Here is a 16,446-nt window from a genome sequence, read left to right as displayed (position 1 = left end):
AACTAATTAGCAAACTCATTTGCCTCTAACCGGGGGTCCGCTACCTCACAACCATTGATCTTGATAACTGGAAGCTGACAAGGAGTAAACTTGCCTGTTATTTTTTAAATCTCTTCCAAACTAAGTCAGAGGTGTGTTTGAATTTGGTGAAGATATGAAAATTGTCCAAGATTCCTTTCGTGCTTTTTAAATTTCAATGCAAAAATGAGCTCTTGCTTTTCGAAATTCAACACAGTAATAGTCACATTTTTGTCTGCAGCATCTGGTAAAAGCAGACCTCATAGTTCTAAGACTTTCCTGGCATTTATGAGTCCACCAGGGAACTGGTCAGCAGATAAATATGACCGAACTCTTAGGTATAAATTGAAGATCAGCCGAGACATAATTGTATTAAAAAAGTCAAGAGCGTCATCTACACAGGTAAAGTCATCAGCAGAGTCATCTATTGAGCTGTGCTCCTGGAATATTGCCCAACCAGCTTTACCAATGTTCCATTTAGGTAGCTGGTAATGTGCCTGTTTGAATGTGAAAACGTGTAGGCTCCCCAGTGTTGACGATCCCCACATTTTCACCCTCTATGATGGAACACAGACACCTTCCTCTTTGATTGGTGACAATGTCACCCCAACGAGGGCTTCTGCTATTCATACCTCCCAGAATAACAAAGGAGCGTGGTAACTGATGAATGAGGGATTTAAATTCATCAATAGGGAAGACTTCACTAGGTGGTAGACAGAGAGAGCATACTGTACATTTCCTTTGCAAATGGATCTGCACACCTATCACTTGCAATTTTTATTGGGTACTAATAGGATTTTGTGGGATGTCATTTTGAACATACAAAACTACACCCCCACGGCTTCCAATACTTAAGTTATAGGTGGAATGATAGGCCTTATACTCTTATGGGCTGGGGCATGCATTATTACCAATCATGGTCTCCTACAAAGCTATGCATACAGGAGACACTTTTGATATGAGCAGCCTTAATTCTTCCCATTTAGTCCTTAATCCCTGACAGTTCCACTGGAGAGAATTAATGAACTCTACTTTCCTTTTGAGGCTGTTAAAATGGAGCCTCCTTAAAGAGCTTTCAGCTTACTGCCTTGCTCCTTCATTTTTCCAGAAGCAGACCGATTGTTTAAGGCTGCCTTCCTTTTTAGAGTTATCAGTCTCAGGAACACCAGACAAAGCTGGCACTACCTGAGGAGGGGTGTGAGAGTCGGACAATGGTGCATCCTCCAAAGCATCAGAAGCACCATTTACAGCTGGTGCAAGCCCCAGGGAGACACAAGCACCAGATAGTGATAATGCAGCCTCTAACGAGGCAGGAATGTCAGCTATAACTGGTGTAGCCTCCAAAGAAGCTGGCACACCAGGTATAGCTGGTACAGCCTCCACTGAGGCAGGAGTACCAGAAATCACTGGCTTTACCTCCATAGAAGCACGAGTGCCAGAAATCACTGGCACTGCCTCTAAAGAAGCAGGAGTGCTAGAATCCACTGGCATTGCTTCTGAAGAGGGAGGTGTGCCAGAAACCACTCGCACTGCCTCTGAAGAGGCAGGAGCGCCAGCAATCACTGGCATAGCCTCCAAAGAGGCATGAATACAGATCGTCACTGATTTTCTATTTACATTACCTCTGGTAGCATTTAAATTTCTTCTTCAGTTGGCAGCAACACTTGAAAAGGATATTCCAGGTCTAACATACTGATTCAATACTCTCTCTTTTGCCTCTCTAAATGTGATATGTTCAGTTACCCCTAATGTTTGGATTTCTTTTTCCATGATGTATACATCACAATTAAGTGAAGATGATGGATGATGGTCTTCACAATGTATACATCCTGCTTCTTTATTACATATACCATTCTCTGGTTCACTGCATCTGACTCAAGTGTTAGGCTTGACTTGTAGTTTCTGCCTACAAGATCCTAACATATGTCCAAATTCTTGACAATGAAAACATCTCCTTGGTCTTGGGATATATTGCTTAACCTTGAAACAAAACCAGGCTGCTTTCATTATATTAGGCAATCAAGTAGAATTTAATGTAATAATTAAATTTGGAAGTTAAAAGTATACCTTAGTTTAACCAGACCACTGATCTGATTAACAGCTCTCCTGGGGCTGGCCCGAAGGATTAGATTTATTTTACGTGGCTAAGAACCAATTGGTTACCTAGCAACAGGACCTACAGCTTATTGTGGAATCCAAACCACATTATACTGTACCAAGAAATGAATTTCCATCACAAGAAATAAATTCCTCTAATTCTTCATTGGCCAGCCGGAGACTCGAACTCGGGCCTAGAAGAGTGCTAGCCAACAACTACTGACTCATCCAAAGAAGAACTGCAAATTTGAAAGTAAAACTAAGGCTCCATTTATCATCTTCATTCTTTCAATTCTTATCACTCCTTGATCTTTTAATTCTTCTACGAGCTTTTCCTCCAAGCATGTCATCAGTTGGGGTGCATATATCATTCCCTTGGAGTAATTCCAAAAAGCATGTACAGTTGACCCTCATTAAGACAGAGACTCTCTCTCTCTCTCTCTCTCTCTCTCTCTCTCTCTCTCTCTCTCTCTCTCTCTCTCTAATATGGGGGACATCTATCTATCTATCTATCTATCTATCTATCTATCTATCTATCTATCTATCTATCTATCTATCTATCTATCTATCTATCTATCTATCTTTAACTATATATATATATATATATATATATATATATATATATATATATATATATATATATATATATATATATACTGTCTTCCTATAACACTTATAAATATACTGTACAGGCAGTCCCGGTTATTGGCAGGGTTCCGTTCCTGAGGGTGTGATGATAACCGAAAATCGCCGCTAACCGAAAATTGGTGATTTTCAGGAGCTTTTTCGGCGAGTTTTGGGGGTTATCGGTGCCGAAAAGTGCCGATTTTCGGTTGTCAGCACCTGTTAGTTATGTATCGGCACCAATACCCAATTATCGGCGCTGATAAGCGGAAATCGGCAATTTTCGGTGCTAGACAAGCACCATAAAACTGGATCACTGTTAACCGAGCCCACCGTTAACCGGGGACTGCCTGTATTTCATTATTTTTATAGAGTATGGATAATAAGCCAATGTAGAAACGTTTGAATTAAAACTCATGGTAAAATATGAAAAATGAAGAATAAAACATAAAAATTATAGAATTCAGCCACATATGTAGGTGCCTAGGCAGACACATAAATGCACAATTAAGTAAAATGGAGTGGTCTCCAAAATGAAGAGTAAGATTTTTTCCTTTTTCATGTTTTTTATTTTAGTTATTTATTATAGTTTATTATCTATATTAATACACTGTTAAATAAATGTGAGATGATTAAGATCATCAGTAATAAAATAGTAGGGCAACTAAGACCATAAGTTCACTAACACATTTTGTTTTCAACAAAAACATTCAGTAAAATGCAAAAATATACATGATCAAAATGATTGTAATTCAACTAGTGAATTTTAAGGGTAAGTAAGACTATAAAATACATTTCATCATATCGATCTTGGAGAGGGTTGTTTTTTATTGTTACTGATGTCATCATCAGTTTGCAGTCATTAATCTGAGGACAGTCCCGGAATAGGATTCGCAAGTGATGACACATCACCAAAACAGACTGTTGTGGGATTTTTCATACCTTTATAATAAAGTTAAAATTATTGTTGAATTCATGTTTTCATGAAGAAAAAAAATAATTAAAGCAAATTATTGAGTAATTTTTGCCATCATTAGTCAAATAATCACAATCATGGCAATGTTCAAACTTAGTGCCACCACAACATATAGTCTATAAACAGAACAGAAGTAGAGGGGTGTCATTAGTTAGCAGATCTCCATGGCAACCAGCCAGCCAATCAGGTTTTAGGTGTATTCTGTCTGAGAAAGAACTTTTGATCAGAGATGCTGACAATGACACAAGTGTGTGTTTTTTTAACACAAAATGTAGTTTTTAATAGTGTATGTATTTTACTGGTTACATGAAGAATAGAATGAATTCCTCCTTATTACTTTGAGTGCAAAACTGTTGGTTCAAAGATTCTTCAGCAACAAAATAAATAAATAAATAAATAAATATATATATATATATATATATATATATATATATTTATTTTATATATATATATATAAAAGATATTATATTTAAAGCTGCTAAAGCTTGACACCTTTAAAACAAAATTCTTCTCTTTAACCTCTCAAGGATAGAATTATGCTACATAGAGGGAACTGGCAATTTTCTCTCTTTCTCTCTGTCATTTGCCACGTAAACACAGATAGAATTACGCTGCATAAAGGGAACTCTCTCTCAGTAACTCAGCTTTTGTCTTTGTAAAGTTTACCTTTGTCATGTCTTTTCTTTCCTAAAAAAACATACAAAGCATCATACTGTAGCTACCAGTCAGGCAGCAGATAGGTAAAACCGTTAATGCTCAGTGATTGGCTATGATACTTCCTACCATTCCAGACAATAGCATTTCTTAATGACGGTACATACCGTATGCAAGTTAAATTGGTTACAAGTTGAAAGCATTTCAGTTCAGTACAGTATAAATACAGAACAGTATATATAAAATAAAAATATCAATGAAAAGATTTTTTATTTACCTTTGGTAAATAAAAAGGAAAATGGGACGCAACGAGCAGAGGAACAGTAACTATCGTAAATCGTGATCGAACATTATGTATTTTAAATTGGCTGACCCTCATTGGTGTCTGCCTTATCCGACATCTGCGTTAATGAGGTCCGGCTTAACGAGGGTCGACTGTACTGCATATTCTACTTTAACTCCTCCCAGATGCGATAATACTTTTAATTTTTCACTTTCTTTTGCTGAGACCGATTCCACTGTCAGCTTTCCTCGACCTTCAGGTGACATCTAGGGCTCTCGGCCACAACATTTCACAATGTCTGTATAGTACAGTATATACATTAAAAATATCGAAACGGATTCTTCTAGGTTAAAAGTCAAGTATTTACTGTAAGAGGTTTCAAAAATTCCTGGTCCTATTTCACATGTATTTCTGCTCAATTTCCCTTTGCTTTCCACTGGAGCTTAGGGTTTCATTTCAGTGTAATTACACTAGAAGATGTCTTGGATTTTTCCAAACAAAGATTGTCAGAGGAGGTTCCAGCAGTCGTCAACTGTGCCGAGACGGGACCACCAAAGGGCCCACGGGTACTTGAATCTTTATAGGTACTACTCATAAAGATTAAGTAAAAAAAAAGAAAATTAAACCTGAAAACCTTAAAAAGATATCATTAGCCTTTCATGGAGTTTATTCTTCCACCAATGGCATGTGAGAACCGACTCCCAAATGTCCGGCATCACTACCCTACCCCACACGGGATGGCACAACATGATTAGAGTGGCCCAAGTGTAAGCCAAACCTGCTTGCTAGGACTGAGGGTATTACAAGAATACAATCATCCCCACCCTAATCATATTATGGGCAAACCAAATAAAATGCCGAGAGTCCTATCCCCAGAACCAGAACCCCCTAGAATCCATGGCCTAGCCCTAAAGAACAGTTCTGCCCTTGAGCTATCAATCTGATATCTTTCAGGCCCGAACATTACCGGGTAGTTGATGATCCTACCACAGTTCCCACTATTTAGCTTCGGATATACACCCAATCCCAGCTATGATATCTTTTCCTATTTAACAGGTTCAATAAATTTTACAAAAAGTGGAAAAATCCACAAAATTACTCCAAAGGAATATACAATAATATATGAGAATCTTGGACTCAAACCCGGGAACAAATTCCTGAGGTTCAAGACCCCTTCACCACATAAAGGTGGTCTCACATCGAGGGGGCTGTGCATTATAAGAAATAATAATAAGTTTAAGATTACATAAATCATACGGGTACTGTATAGAGTACCCACATAAATTACCTATTGAAAGGCAAAAAATTGCAATTGTAGCATGGAAAATATGAAAAAATAAATGACAAAGTAATGTCACAGTTATCTATAAAACTATACAAAACAAATAAACATACATGTTACATATGCATAAAAAATCTCTCTCTCTCTCTCTCTTATTTCAGTGACAATACATACACAAAGGATCTGAGCTACAAGCTGTGTGATTAGCTACTTCCAACCCTTCCAGCCAATTGCATGTCATCATGGAGAGAGAGAGAGAGAGAGAGAGAGAGAGAGAGAGAGAGAGAGAGAGAGAGAGAGAGAGAGAGAGAGAGAGAGAGAGAGAGGGGGGTAGGGTGAACTGAGTTATGTTTATGTTGGCAAAACAACTACAAACATCGGGACGGGCTTTTTTTAATACAGTACATATTATGATGATAATAGATCAATATTGAGGGATTTTACTTTAAACATTTTATTGATGTTTTACTGTATTTACATTAATATTAAGCTTTGAAAATCAATAAATAATTTTTCTACCATATAAATGAAAATTAGTAAATAATTTTTCTACCATAAAAAATGTATTTAGTCATGAAAATAACGAAAAAACAGCAATTAGTGAATATTGCTCTATGAAAAAATCACTGGAGAGAGAGAGAGAGAGAGAGAGAGAGAGAGAGAGAGAGAGAGAGAGAGAGAGAGAGAGAGAGAGAAACAATAGCAAAAACTAGTACCCAGCCCAATGCTGCGTAACTTCGGAATTTTGGTGTACAGTATGTCAGAACCAGATTTTTAATGAATATTTTTTATTAGTGTCATATGACTGGAATGGCATAGGTCGAGACTGTTGTTAATTGGTGACTTCCTGTAATTGCTTTCGCAATCTATCTGTTTCCCTTCTCTTACTACACAGGCAGTCCCCGGGTTACGACAGGTCCGGCTTATGACATTCCGAGGTTACAACACTTTTCAAATATATTCATCAGAAATTATTTCCTGTTTTACGACATGTTCCAGGGTTATGACGCGTCGTACGCCGATCCAATGGAAGAAATATGGCTCCAAAACGGCAGAATAATCAAAATTTTGAGTTTTTTTTATTAAAACTCAATAAAAATGCAGTTTACATCGTTTTCAATACACCCAGAGCACTAAAAGTAAGGTTTTCTTAGGATTTTTGATGATTTTTCAGTTTACGATGATTTTCGGCTTACGACGCGGTGTAAGAACGGAAACCCCATCGTAAACCGGGGACTGCCTGTACCAACAAACTTAAGCAGAAAGTCCTTGGAAAATCCCTATTTCCTCACACCTATTCTCAAGGTCACACTTTATAACATTGCAACCAGCACAAACAGTGTGCATCTCCTAAAAAAACCAACATCCTGCTATAACAGCAATCATTCCTACAGAACCTGATGTTTTTAGCCTTGATTCCAGTGGAGGCATCCTCGGAAATAAATGTACAGTACTGCAATAGCAGCAAACAGCCATGAAATACTGTACCAAGTGCCTATACACAATAGCGGCAAGGAGAATTAAGACAAGAGCTAAAACGTTTGAAACATACCCGGTGGATAACAGGTGTACTAGACAGTCATCCAGGCAGCCATTCAGTCTTTTGTTTGAGTGCTGAATCACCTATCGGCGTGGCGATATAAGCTATCTTTAAAACTAGGTAAGGTTCATCTCAAATAATGTAAAATGGAAGTAATGGAAACTGTTATGAGATGTAAAGTATAATGATAGAAGATACCAGCATTTCAAAGTCAAGTCACCTAATCTAACATTTGGAAGTTAACATTTTATGGACTGACTGTTATCAATTTAAATGTTGGTGCATCATTTTCAAAATTAACATAAACTTCTATAAATTTTGCTATTTATCTAAAATACAAGAGAAATACTGACAATGTGGAATTTCACTTGCAATCTCAAGGAAGTGGAAACTGTTAATAAGATACAGTGGAATTACTTAGCATACACTTACTTTGCTGTGGTGAGCAAAACATACAAGGAAACAAATCCTTGGAGGAAAGTTGAGAAGTAAGGATCTTCCTTGTTTGGACTGAAGAAATAGAACCCCAAGGTTGTAAATATTATTAAGATAAATAGGAGGATGCCTAGAACTTCTAAAATAGGTGGCACTGACTGTAAAATCTGGCGCAGGAACCTGTTTAAAAAAAAAATGTAATTTACAATGAATGCATAATAAAAAAGGGATTCTGACAAAGGAAAAATCTATTTCTGGGGGAAGACCTGTCACCTGGTGAAATATCCTTTTAGCACATATTTCTAGGTATAAGTATTGCTAAATGTACCAGAGAAAAAGCTAAACACAATGCCAGGGTTACGACCCCCGGATCGAACGCCATTATATGGTGTTGGTATACACAAAGGGTGAGTGGTGCCACTGCCACTTGCCTCCGCCCTATAGAGTTCTCCAATCTCAAAACCCCAAAAAGTGAGGAGCCGTTACATACCTCACCCTCTTCACCCAGCCAACCACCACCTCAGCCGCCATCTTGTAAACATCCCAAGTTAGCACTCCCCAAGCTTGGTATGCCACTCAGGGGGGGAAAGGAAATACAGGGATGGGTCACCGGGTGACACAGGTCTTCCTCCAGAAATATATTTTTCCTTTGTCAAAATCCCTTTTCTGGCTCGACCTGTGTCACCCGGTGAAATTATAACAGAGAATCAGCCATACAAAAGCTTGGTGGAGCCCTCTAAGAATTACCTTAATGGAGCTAAATAAAACTATAAGAAAATTACTGTGTTTTAATAACCCAAAGCATTAATAATAAAACATGATTAACAATATAGGGCACACAGACAGAATTAATTACACCAAGACACTTAAGGCTAACAAAAAAGGGGTACAACAAAATATGCAAAACGGTCAGGAGTCAGGCTGTGAAGCAGGCCTGACCTAAAGGTAGAAGGCATGGCGAGTAAAACGAGGCAGGCAGGCAGAGAGGAATAAAGGACAGGATAAACTAAGGTTACATAAGCTAGTCTAGGGCAGGAGGAACAACACTTCCTGCAGCCACTGTGGAGCATTTAAGATCCTCTAGAGATTTAAGATAGTGGCGTTTGAACACTGTTGGTGATTTCCAGCCCGTATACTTTTAAGGTCATCAAATTTCATATTATGGAAATAATTAGTGGAGGTGGCCACTGCTCGAATATCAAAACCCTAGGTACTGAACTGGGTTTGCTTGCTTTATGAAATATAGTATTTGTTGCCTGATGGCTTTAAAGAAATGGTTCCTCCATTTTCCCTAACAAAAAGAGGGCCAGACATTATATTAGAAGTTCTATTTAAATAAGCTTTTAAAGTGTTGACTGGGCATAAGGACAGATCCTGTGGAAGGGGATAACCTTCAAGGGGACCATCTATTTTGTGGATCTTCATTCTTAGCTAGAAACTTGAGATCCGGAGACAACAGAACTTCACCTGACGGGAGAAATCAACATGGTTCGGTTCTCTAGAGAGAGCAGACAGTTCTGAAATTCTGGCACCTGAGGCTAGGCTAATTAAAAATAACATTTTCCTTAACAGACCCAGTATGAACACAGTTCATTATCAGTCTGATGCTAATTTAAGTACGCTATTTAAGAACCAGGAAACCGTGTGTGGGGATGGGTTGCTGGTCTAAGACAGCTCGCATGCTTTAGGAATTGACGAAAAATATGAGTCTGTAAGGTTAATATTGAAGCCATGTAAAAATATTTTTCTTAAAGCAGATTTTGCTGTAGTAATAGTACTAGAGGCCAGTCCTTTCAAATAATGATCTGAAAAAAGAGATTGCAAGGTTGTGGTCATTTCTGAGTTTCAGATTCCCTCAGAAATAATGCTAACTTTTTAACAGCTGAGTCATATTGTCTGAGGGTAGATTCCCTCTTGTCTGATTCTATGAACAGTGTATTAATAGGATCAAAAGCTTGGTGGAGCCCTCTAAGAATTACCTTAATGGAGCTAAATAAAACTATAAGAAAATTACTGTGTTTTAATAACCCAAAGCATTAATAATAAAACATGATTAACAATATAGGGCACACAGACAGAATTAATTACACCAAGACACTTAAGGCTACCAAAAAGGGGTACAACAAAATATGCAAACGGTCAGAGTCAGGCTGTGAAGCAGGCCTGACCTAAAGGTAGAAGGCATGGCGAGTAAACGAGGCAGGCAGGCGAGAGAGGAATAAAGGACAGGATAAACTAAGGTTACATAAGCTAGTCTAGGGCAGGAGGAACAACACTTCCTGCAGCCACTGTGGAGCATTTAAGATCCTCTAGAGATTTAAGATAGTGGCGTTTGAACACTGTTGGTGATTTCCAGCCCGTATACTTTTTAAGGTCATCAAATTTCATATTATGGAAATAATTAGTGGAGGTGGCCACTGCTTGAATATCATGTACCCTAGGTACTGAATCCGGGTTTGCTTGCTTTATGAAATATAGTATTTGTTGCCTGATGGCTTTTAAAGAAATGGTTCCTCCATTTTCCCTAACAAAAAGAGGGCCAGACATTATATTAGAAGTTCTATTTAAATAAGCTTTTAAAGTGTTGACTGGGCATAAGGACAGATCCTGTGGAAGGGGGATAACCTTCCAAGGGGACCATCTATTTTGTGGATCTTCATTCTTAGCTAGAAACTTGAGATCCGGAGACAACAGAACTTCACCTGACGGGAGGAAATCAACATGGTTCGGTTCTCTAGAGAGAGCAGACAGTTCAGAAATTCTGGCACCTGAGGCTAGGCTAATTAAAAATAACATTTTCCTTAACAGACTCGAGTATGAACACAGTTCATTATCAGTCTGATGCTAATTTAAGTACGTCATTTAAGAACCAGGAAACCGTGTGGGGATGGGTTGCTGGTCTAAGACAAGCGTATGCTTTAGGAATTGACGAAAAATATGAGTCTGTAAGGTTAATATTGAAGCCATGTAAAAATATTTTTCTTAAAGCAGATTTTGCTGTAGTAATAGTACTAGAGGCCAGTCCTTTCTCAAATAATGATCTGAAAAAAGAGATTGCAAGGTTGTGGTCATTTCCTGAGCTTCAGATTCCCTCAGAAATAATGCTAACTTTTTAACTGCTGAGTCATATTGTCTGAGGGTAGATTCCCTCTTGTCTGATTCTATGAACAGTGTATTAATAGGATCAATGTTAGCGTCTTTCTGAGCTGCAAACTTCATGAAGTCCATAAAGCTAGGGCATTCAAAATTCTTGAGGAAGCTGACACAGTCCGAGTTTGTACTATTTGTGTCAACCTTGGGACTGGGGATTTGTATGCGCCAGAGTTTCAACTCTAGAAGTAGAGGAAACCAATTGCTCTTCAGCCAGCTGGGTGCCACAAGTGCTACTTGACCTTTGAATGATCTGAGTTTGTGTAAAACTATCATCAATAGGTTTATTGGTGGAAACAGATAGATCCTTTGCCACCTGTTCCAGTCTATTGACATCGCACCTGTGGAGTGAGCTAGAGGGTCTAGATTGGGAGCAACATAACACGGAAGCTTGTGGTTGCTCTCTGTGGCAAACAGGTCCACCTGGAGACCTGGTACCTGAAGACAAATCCACTCGAATGATGCTTTGTCCAATGACCATTCCGATTCCAGCGGAGTTGTCCTGGACAGTGAATCTGCAATGACATTCCGGACACCTGCCAGATGAGTAGCTGACAGGTGCCAACGATGTTTCCTTGCCAGAGAGAAAATTGCGATCATTACCTGATTGATCTGGCTCGACTTGGAGCCCCCTCTGTTTATGCAATATACAACTACTGCACTGTCCAGTACCAGTCTGATATGAATCTGCCTGGTTGGACGTAGTTTCTTTAGAGTTAGAAATACTGCCATTGCTTCTAGAATGTTGATATGGAACTGGCGGAACATAGTTGACCATGTTCCTTGAACTTTCTTGTGTTGGGAATATCCTCCCCACCCGCTCAAGGAAGCATCCGTATGGATCACTAATGATGGAGGGGGAAATTGGAGAGGCACTGACCTTGACAAACTCTTGACTGTTGACCATGGTCGAAGCCTCTTCCTCAACTCCGGCGGAATTAGAGACATCTTGTCTCTGTATCTGCTGTTGGCTCGTCTCCGCCATACTCTGTTTGTATCCTTCAGTTTGGCTTTCAGCAGCAAATCTGTTACTGACGCGAACTGAAGAGAACCCAGGACTCTTTCCTGGGTACGACGAGAGGTTTTTTTGTTTTTGAGGAACTGCCTGGTAGCTTTGGCTATTTCCCTCCTCTTGGCTGGCGGAAGTGACAGTTTGTGAGTGTCCAGATCCCACTGGATTCCTAACCACTGAAACTGAGCCTCCGGAACTAGGCGGGATTTCTTCCTGTTTATTTGAAAACCTAAGGATTCCAGGAAGCTGATCACTATGGATGTTGCTTTCGACATTCCTTGGCGTTGGATGCCCAAATTATCCAATCGTCCAGGTATGCGGCTAACATAATCACTTGGGCCCGTAGTTGTTGGACTACTGTTTCTGCCAGTTTGGTGAAAATTCTGGGCGCTATGTTGAGCCCGAATGGCATGACCCTGAATGAGTATGCTTGTTTCCCTAGTCTGAATCCTAGGTAAGGAGAGAAGTTTCTTGCAATCGGGACGTGATAATAAGCGTCTGAAAGATCTATAGAGGTGGTGACGGCCCCACGGGGAAGTAGGGTCCGCACCTGCGAGATTGTAAGCATGCGAAACTTGTCGCATTGAATGTATAAATTGAGATGAGACAAGTCTAGAATTACTCTTTGCTGGATTGAGTCTTTCTTCGGAACACTGAAAAGCCGGCCTTGAAATTTCAGGTGTCTCACTCTCTTTATTGCCCTCTTTTGGAGAAGGTCTTCTACAAAGTCCAGGAGGGCTTTGGATGGAGACTGATGGAACCTGACTGGCGGAGGAGGCCCTCTGCTCCAGCTCCATCCCAGACCCTTTGAAACTATGCTGTGGGCCCACGGACTGAAGGTCCAACGGTCCCGGAAGAGATGTAACCTCCAGCCCACCTGAGGAGACTCACTGAGCGGAAGAGGGCTTACTTCCTCTACCTCCTCGGTCTCCTCTTCCCCGTGAAAGAGGTCGTGATGCAGACCTACCTCTGAAGGTGGCTCTAGCTCTGCTTCCCCTCGCATGCCTGTTAAAGCCTCGAAACGCCCCTTGGCTTTCAAACGAAGCGTTGAAAGCCGGGGACGCCACGAAGGTTGGCGGAGCAAGGGTTTGCTGAGCCGGCTGCATCAGAACAAACTGTTGCTAAGGCTGGGCTTTGGAAGTTGAAGGCTGTCCGATCTGAGAGACCCGTACAGCTTGAAGCACAGTTTGGGTCTGGGGTTTTCTGTACCTCCTGAACCTTTTCCTATCCCTGGCTTGAGGTCTGGCGGACTCGGTGGCCTTCCTTTTAAAGGGGAGACCCCAGCGGGAGCGAAGGCTCTGATTTGCTCTGGTTGCCTCCGCCAGAACATTGTTGACCTCATCCTCCGGGAAGATGTTAGGACCCCAGATAGAACTCTTCATGAGTCTATTGGGCTCGTGTCTGATAGTGGCGTCCTCCGCAAAGATGTGTTTCCGGCAGTTTAGTCTCGCCACTACAAAGTCATACAGGTCCGCTTGGAATGCCGCTAACAGGGATTTGGTCAGGACCTGGAATAGAGGTTCTTCAGCATAAGTTACCGCCGTCACCTCCGTAATAGTAATGGAATGCAGGGAGCAACTCAACCTGCATCTAGCCTCGAACTCCGCCTTCAGAAGGGCCTCCGAATCTTGGGAAGCTGTTCACTAAAGAGAGTGGAGGCGCACTCGGGTCGAGTTTGCCCATCGTGAACATGGCCGGAGCTCCCGACCAAAATTCGAATCTCCGGGAAGACGAGAGGTGGGATCTGTCTCCCGGAGTTGAGGCAGCGGCTTACCCTCAATTCCCACCTGACTAGTCAGCACTGCGATCTTAGTCGTGCAGGGGGTAGGGATGGAGTCACCTACCGAGAACATCGTGAAAGTCCCCTTAAAGGGGGTAAGCTTGGTATTTTCGCACTCCCATTCAGTGAGAGCGCGCATCAAGGTGGATTGGGCTTGGTCCCTGGGGAAGATAACTGTCTCCTTCGGGACCTTGTCTGATCTGATCCAGGCTTCCTCTGTAAGCCTGGCATAGCCTGGGTAGGGAGGCACCAGGTCGGGTGGAAAGAACTCCAGTTCCTCCAACCGACGAGTTCCCAAGCCCTCGATGGTCAGGGTATCATTGTGTAGAGGAGCATGAAGAGCCAGCTGCCACGGGTTTCCCTTATCAAAGGGGGGCAGTCTGGAGGCATCTGGAACAACGTAAGATTGTCCTGCTACTCCAGAGCGCATAAACCTGGAGAGCAAGCTTTCCTGGGTCTGCATCCTCTCTGCCAATGACTTTACAGACTGACCAGAGGTCTGTAAGCTCGAAGCGAGCTGGGAGGAAAGGTCTGGAGTCCTAGCCTCAACCTTCTTATCTAACTTCTACATCAGAGGTTCCGCAAAGGCCTCAGGGTCAAAGATAGGCTGTGGGGGATCAGCCTTAGACGTCCTGGATCTCGACCCCTTGGGCTGGGGATTAGCCTTACCAGAGGACGCCACTGGATTAAGAGCCAGTGACGACCTTGAGGGAGCTGACGGATTAGACCTTTGAGGTCTACAGGACTTAGGTAAGTCCTTCTTTTTCAAGGATTTCACCTTGGGGACAACAGACCTCGACCTGTCCTCAAGGATAGCTGATTTATGAAACCCTTGAAAGGAAGAAGAGGAAGAAGGAGAACCAAAAAGGGGACTAACAACACTCTCTCCCCCTGCCTCACTTACCACCTTACCTTCTACCTGGTGGTCCGGATCGACGCTCATTGGTTCGAGGTGGATATTGATGGCCGCCACCTCTCCGCACAGGTTGTCTTCTTGGGAGGGTTGCGTCTCCTCCCGGATCCGTTCAATTATAGGGGCGGCTACTTCCGCCGGCACTGCAGCTGAGATCTGGGCTCTGGGGTAGAGGAGATTGCATATCTCCTCTGACAGGACGTACGGCTTGCCCGACGCAACATTCCTCCCGAACCCGCCGACCCAGACCTTCAGGGTCGACAGCGAAGAGTCACGGATAATACGGTCAGACTGAAAGAAAGGGAAGGATTTACTGAAAATATTCTCCAACTGCCGTATATGTCAATGTGAGCGGTCTCTAAAGCTTACCGACTCATCCACCACTAGCTCGTACAGAGCGTTGCAAATCTCACAGCCATCTGGGTGCCAGATGACCGAGTCCCCAACGCAAACCGAGCAGCCGGAGTGTGAACGGCACACCTCATGGCCACAGGGTTGTTGGAGAACCGCTGTGCACCCAGGCTCCTGACAGCGTACCATCTGTAAGCGGAAAGATGATACATGAGTAAAGTCGAGTTTTTATGGATGATGGAACATGCTTATCATCAGGCAAAACCCCGCCGGAATTAAATCCAGCAGTATAGAATTAATACACGATACATGAGTAACGTCGAGTTAAGGCCCGCCGGAGTAGGTCCGGCGGTAATAGGATACCTTAACCTAAATTATGGGTGATGGAACATGCTTATCATATGATAAAACACCGCTGGAAAAGAATCTGGCAGCAAAAAAGATACAAGTTATGCTACGGAATGGTCAACTACTAATTATGTAAACCTAAGTACTCTAAAATACGCTGGTGTTATGGTACTCCGCCCTGATTTGCCACGGAAATCTCGTTATATCACACATTATGGTAACGGCGGAAGAGGCGGAAGAGGCGGAGAGGAGTCTTCGCATATGGCTAAACTCTCAACGCGCAGGGCGGGAACCAGATAGTGGAAAACGCCAACTAACCGAATACCATACCCACCGGAGTGGTAACGTGTACGATAACAAGAGATCTGACTAACCTGGTGGAGACCGAACATAGCGAAAGTCATGATAGCATCCCTGGGACTGTGTTCGATGCTCCAGCTAACACTGTGGAAAGCGAACAAACGAAACACTGGCCGAGAAGGGGAAAAGTTAGCAGAGTGGCGGAAACCCGGCAGGCGGTGACCAGACGGGTGGGTAACACCCTCTGGAAGCCGAAAGAAAACTCCCCACGGGGTGCCGAACGTAAGCAATCGGTGTCCCTCACGTAGGGAGATGTCTAGGTCACTCGCCAAAAGCTAACTGATCAGGTAAAGAAGGACTAGGCTACATACACGAATTGATCTGTGCAACCTTCGATCCCAGTCCAACCTCCAAAACCAAAGCTTTTTGGCTTGGACAGGAAGGCCAGAATAGGCGCAACAGGGGGGAAGGGGGGGGACCACGCAAAGCCTAGCCACACCCTTCAAAACCGACAGTCTGGTCAGGTGGAAGACTATGAATTGAGGAGACCCTTCACTATTCTAACCTCACCCTCCAAAAACTTCACGGCCTGGTCAGGTGGGCTAAAAGGGGGGGGGGGGGGAAGAGCAACTACCTCACTAGCCTAACCTCACCTTCCAAAAACGTGACAGCATGGTCAGGTG

At 42.2% G+C, this 16,446-nt stretch overlaps 1 protein-coding gene across 5 annotated transcripts in view; it reads right to left on the bottom strand.

Annotated features, from left to right (window-relative positions):
• Positions 1-16,446, bottom strand: part of LOC136854168 (two pore channel protein 1-like) — a 449,951-nt gene that overhangs the window by 100,501 nt on the left and 333,004 nt on the right. For all 5 annotated transcript variants that reach the window (XM_067130485.1, XM_067130449.1, XM_067130460.1 and 2 more), the window contains one exon: positions 7,907-8,089. In XM_067130485.1, coding sequence (XP_066986586.1) covers positions 7,907-8,089 — 183 coding nt within the window. The remainder of the gene's footprint in view (positions 1-7,906; positions 8,090-16,446) is intronic.

Source organism: Macrobrachium rosenbergii, chromosome 3, assembly GCF_040412425.1.
Source record: "Macrobrachium rosenbergii isolate ZJJX-2024 chromosome 3, ASM4041242v1, whole genome shotgun sequence".
Lineage (NCBI taxonomy): Eukaryota > Metazoa > Arthropoda > Malacostraca > Decapoda > Palaemonidae > Macrobrachium > Macrobrachium rosenbergii.
The sequence above is the reverse complement of the archived record's forward strand: the minus strand, read 5'-3'. Positions and strand labels throughout refer to the sequence as shown.